The sequence below is a fragment of the Otolemur garnettii genome, unplaced genomic scaffold (genome assembly GCF_000181295.1).
Source record: "Otolemur garnettii isolate 467f Iridium unplaced genomic scaffold, OtoGar3 scaffold00048, whole genome shotgun sequence".
Taxonomy (NCBI): domain Eukaryota; kingdom Metazoa; phylum Chordata; class Mammalia; order Primates; family Galagidae; genus Otolemur; species Otolemur garnettii.
Genome location: NW_003852443.1, coordinates 8,936,006 through 8,941,740, shown reverse-complemented (window position 1 = coordinate 8,941,740; position 5,735 = coordinate 8,936,006). Strand labels below are relative to the sequence as shown.

Here is a 5,735-nt window from a genome sequence, read left to right as displayed (position 1 = left end):
TTTGAATTTATTTCAATTTGATGATGTGAGTTGACGATCTAAATTAATCTTTGTCCCCTGCTTCCCCAGTTGTTAAAGTTGTGGCAGCAGCATTCACTAATTAACCGCTGCTTCTCTTACATTGATTTGCTATGCCTGAGACACTTTGTATTCTTATTCACGAAATAGACTTCCTCTTAATGCATCTAAATCTTTTTAATGAGCTTGTAGTTCTTGAAAAATTAAATGGATTTAATTGTTGAAGGGCTAGTTTTCTTTTTTGTTATTCAGGATCTTCCTTGTTATCACTATCACCTACCTCTTTGTTATTCTAGAAAAATTAAAAAAAATTTGTCATCATTTTAGAAAGTCCTTTGGGGTCTTTATTAGAATTGGAATGAACAAGTGCATTACTATGGGCAGGTATTGACAGGTTTGTAGTACTTAGGTTCTGCATTCAAGAACATAATGTCTTTCTTACCTTTTTAAAAAGTATTTTTTCCTAATGAAGTTACTTGTAATTTCTTTTTAAGGTTATTCTTAAAAAAAAGAAAAAAGATTATTCTTAGATACCATTTAAATTTTCTGTATAAGATCTTCTTTGAATATATTAAATAATTAGATACTTTTGGTATGTAGTTTTTGGTTTTTACTTTTTCCCTCTATCCAGCTACTTTTTCTTTTATAGCTTTTATTTGATTCTTTATTACATTTATGATTTTGAAAAGTTACTTATTGTATTTATATACCAGTACAGTCATTTTGATTAACTCTGTGACCTATTTTGAAATAAAAATTATTCCTCTGTTACACAGCTTTGTTATATTATAATGACCAAAATAGATTCCTTAAAAGTTAATGTATTATTTTAATTTATTATTTTGTAGGAGAAGATCTCTCTATAGTAATAATATTTTATTTTATTTTTTTTTTGTAGTTTAAAGGATTTGATCCAAATCAACTAAGTATAGCCACGTTACTATTTGAGGGGGACCGTGAGAAGGTTCTTCAACATGAAAAACAAGTGTATGACATTGCTGCAAAATTTGGGTATGGCTTTAATTTCATGATACTAGGAGAAGGTTTAACTAAAATTTTAGTATCTGAAAGCAGTTACTAATGTACCAGGCAGTAATGTCTCCAAGCAGCTATTAATTTAAATTTAGTGTTAAATTTGTGATAATTTATGATATTAAAGTTTGCTTCCAAAATTTGTAGGAGGTTATATTGATATGGTCCTCTTACTTTCTAATCATATATGTAATATTACTAAATCCTATATTTTCCCCAGATTTTACACGAGTGTCAATTTTGCAATATTTGTTTTTTTTTTGTGCTGTAGTTAAATAGAAAATTCATTATCATACTGTTCTTTAGTGGTAATAATATATGTATGAAGAATACTATTATTGTGTTTTTAAAAGGAAATTGTATTTAATCAAAGGTATTTGATAAATTATATAGTCCACCTCCTGTCATTTATTATTTTGTTCTGGTATAAAGAAACAGAAAGCCTTTCACATCTATAACCAACTGAATAATGGCAGGGTGGTTTCTGTCTGTCTGCTTGATGGATTATAAGACTGATTGATGATAACTATAGTGAAAATGCCATTTATCAGGACTACCTTTTTTCCTTTCTTCTTTAAGTACATAAACTAATAGTTCTCTGGATACTAATCTTTTTTATTTCAGGGATTAAAACGTATCATACACATTGTGCTTAATATGAGTTCTTTGTAAATATTTATTTTTCTTCTTTACCTTTTCTTTTTTCCCTGTTTTTTTAAGAAGACAAATGAAATCTGTAAAATTGGATTCAGCCAAAAGGCTCCAAGGATCCAGAAGGCCACATGCGGCCCCAAGGCTGCAGGTTCCCCACGCCTTAGCTCTTCATTTCTAGGATTGTCTGAATTTAGTGTTGTAGTTCAGTATTCTTGAGGGGAAGGCATCTAATCTTAAACTTAAAAACAATATAAAGATAAATTAAAAATTGAGTAATGAGTATCTCCCAGTTTTGTTTTTGCCTCATTTTGAAATTGGCAAATGGAATTTTAATTTCTTTAGTAAAAGACAAAGTTTATTCCTCTTTCACCTTTTTCCTCCCAGTGCCTTTTTTTGGGAATTATTGATGTTTTAACTAAATTTGTTAAAGTAATTGTGCTATAAAGATCCATTTGATGAGCAAACGGCTTGGATATCAAGTCATCTAATTTTTGTTGAATTTTGAAATGTAGTTTGCATTCCAAGAAGGAATTTTAACCCTCTAATTTTACCTATTTTTTAGTTTCTGAGTTATATGAAGTACATATGTAATTTAATTGAGAGACTTTGTTTTCTTAAAACACATATTAGTCAGAAACAAACAATGTTTGGAGATTTAAATTAAAATCTTTCATATCTGCTTTAGCCTTAAATATTAGAGATTGAAACTTTAAAAATTTGTTCTTTATATATTCAAATATTTAATTGGGATTTCAAAATTTCCCAAGAGGACTTGGGAAATGGAAGAGGACATTTTGTTATAATTTAGTAGAACCTCCGTAGTGGACCACGTCCTTAAGTTGACCTAATTTTTATAGACTAGACATACACCACATGTACATTTTAGGTATAGTAAGCTAGTTTCTTGTTGACCAGTTTGTTATAGTCCCTTGGGTAGTGGTCAACTTATAGAGGTTCCATATATAGGATTAAACTCGCTTAGTTTCACTTCAATCCTCCCCCTTCCCCTAATACACACACACACACACACACACACACACACACAAATTCCACTTTGTTGGATCTCTAACTATAGTTCAGTGTAACTAGCAAATCATTCCAGGTTAATGATGTGCCACATTTCCTGTTAGACTGGGATACGATGATGACAGAATACTTGTTTGTTCTACCTCACATGACTTTTACAGGGTATGACTTGTCTCTTCTTGAGCATCACCTTTGATTAGTCCATACTACATTAAAGATTCAGAGCTGGGGCCCAGCACAGTGGGCCATACTAGATGCTTGATTACATGTTTGTTGAATGAATTGGTGAGATGGAACACAATGTTTTTCCCTGAAGTTTTCTATTTTATTTATGTCTAATTACTATGCCATTTGTAAAGTAGTGTGTTTTCATCTGGAGTTATTTGTCAGAACCATTTTGTCAGTTTTGTTTCATGTAAGCCACCAACTGATAATGAATGTCAGGAATACACTATCTATTTGCAACTTAAAAATAAGAGTGAATCTTCCTTAAGATATGGGATCCACCTATGTTAAGATCCTGATACTTGAGGCCCCAGAGCTACTGGTTTAATTCCAGCAATTTTGATTATACTACATAGAATTAATATCAAATATATCCATTCAAAGTAGGTTATGGTAAGTGAGATTCCAATTTAAAGCAGGGGTAAAGTGTTAAAAATGTTAGCCCAGTTTGGAGTCTCATTTTTTTGCTATTATTATTTGTTTCTTCTTAGTTACATTATGATTAATTTCTTAATGTGTTTTCATTCGGGCTTTTTATACCCATGGACATCTTCTGTTTTAAATAGCCTGCATCATTCAGCAGATGATTTAGAGCAGTGTTTTTTGTTTTTTTTTAAAACACATAGAACTATCTTCTTTTGGGTTACTAGCATAAGTTGTGATGTTTACTAGCATCAGTTGTAGGCATGGGTTTTTTGTTTTAATCCATGAAAATTTAGGGATATTTTGCTTAAGGTGCTATTTTGCCAACTCTCAATCTTTTTTTGTTTGTTTTTGTTTTTGTTTTTTGAAAGAGATTGTCACTCTGTTGCCTAGGCTAGAGTGCCATGGCATTAGCCTGGCTCACAGCAACCTCAAACTTCTGGGTTCAGGAGATCCTCCTATCTCATCCTCTCACGTATCTGGGACTACAGGCACCTACCAGAGTGCCTGGCTAATTTTTTCTATTTTTAGTAGAGAAGGGGTCTTGCTCTTGTTCGGGTTGGTCTCCATCTCCTCACCTCAAGCAGTCCTCCCAGCTTGGCTTCCCAGAGTGCTAAGGTTACAGGTGTGAGCCGTCGTGCTGGGCCCCAACTCTCAATCTTTAGTCATTTCCCCTCCTCATAACAAGATGGGAGGAAAGCCCCCTATGTTTCTTTGTTCTAAAGAATTCATATGTTAGTTTTTAGCGCATACATTTTATTCTGAACTAGGGCATTATTAATTTGCCCTTTTGAAAAAATTTTTTTGATTTTATCCTCTGTTCCCATCATGTCGTTGGCTTTAATGGAATGTTGTAAATGAAGTACTTACTCCTAACAGTTAAGAGTGTTTTTTGTCTTAGCCATTTTTCCTCCTTGCCTTTCTCCCTGACCTCAACACTGGGGAATGACTTTGAACATATAGAGCCCAATAGATCATAGTTGCTAAAAATTGAATAATCATTCTTTAGTGGTTTATCCATGTTTGCTAGTAATGTATTTCAACTTCTTCAAGAGCTGAACAGAATAAACATTACCTGTCAGCACTTTTGACAGGTGTTTTGACATTCACCATAGAACTTAAGGTAATATGTTATTGTTATTTTTAAAGTGGGCTTAAGTTGTTTATTGTAATTTAACATGAGGATGATTAGGTTCACCAGATGGCCCTTTTATATAAAAAGATTGTCTCTCATTCCTTTTTCATTAGTCTTTTCAGTCCTTCCTCATGAAACAGCTTTAAAGTTGTTTAAGGACTTTATGAATTGAAAATTGTTTGAAATTGTTAAGGGGAGCAGGAAGTAGGGAGTGGATATTGCAACTGTAACATAAAGCAGTTTGGCTCTACATACAGTTTTTTGAGGTAATTACAAAAGTGACAATTTGGAAACATTTAATTTCTACTATAGTTTACATATGGTATTTTAAGATAATTGTGTCTAGAAGATTGACAGTTCTAAAGCTTTTTTAAACAGAGAAGTTTCAAAAAGCTATATTTGCAGGGAAACCTATGATTTAGAAAAGCAGCTCAGAATCTGACTTTTTGTTTATTTTAATCTACCTCAGCTATGGGCTCAGCTATTTTCTTTCAAGTAGTTTATCGACAGCGATTTTTTGACTTGTTTTTCCTTTTGTTTTGGGTTTTATTTGGCTTTCTGTTTCCAACCTCATGTGTAACACAGAATCGTCTTTTGCCACTTCTTACTTTTGTTGCTCATTAATATTGTATTAATGTAGGCTAGGCATGGTGGCTCATCATGCCTGTGATCCCAGCACTTTGGGAGGCCAAGGTGGAAGGATTGCTTGAACCTAGGAGTTCAAGACCAGACTGTGAAACACAGCAAGATCTGTCCTCCACAGCAAATAAGAAAAATTAACTGGGTGTGGTGGTGCACGCTTATGAGTCCTAGCTAAGAAGATTCTTTGGAGCCCAGGAGTTTGAGGTTGCGGTCAGCTAGCTGTGATCATGGTACTGCACTCCAGTCTGAGTGACAGAGCAAGACCCTGTCTATTAAAACACAGAAAAAATTCTGTTAATGCTAACAATCCTCTTCATTTTATTATACCAGGTTGTTCCAGACTAGAGCTCTTTCTGTCAAGTCTTTGCCACTCTTTTTGAATGATAGTAATTTATATATTTACCTGTAATAGTATGTCAGGAAATTCTGACTTAGCCTGTATATTCTAGTTTGACATTATCTTATGGTATTTGTGTAGAACAAGAGTACATCTACAGTGTATTATTTATTTACCACCAAATTCAACAAAACTTCCAGAGAAGAAAAGATCTAATTATGAGATGTTAATTGAGGTCTTAGT

The 5,735-nt window shown here is 33.1% G+C and overlaps 1 protein-coding gene across 1 annotated transcript in view; it reads left to right on the top strand.

The window, feature by feature from the left end:
* AGPS (alkylglycerone phosphate synthase) overlaps positions 1–5,735 on the top strand; it is a 119,114-nt gene that overhangs the window by 78,369 nt on the left and 35,010 nt on the right. Inside the window, exon 14 of the mRNA XM_012806180.2 lies at positions 917–1,029. Coding sequence (XP_012661634.1) covers positions 917–1,029 — 113 coding nt within the window. The remainder of the gene's footprint in view (positions 1–916; positions 1,030–5,735) is intronic.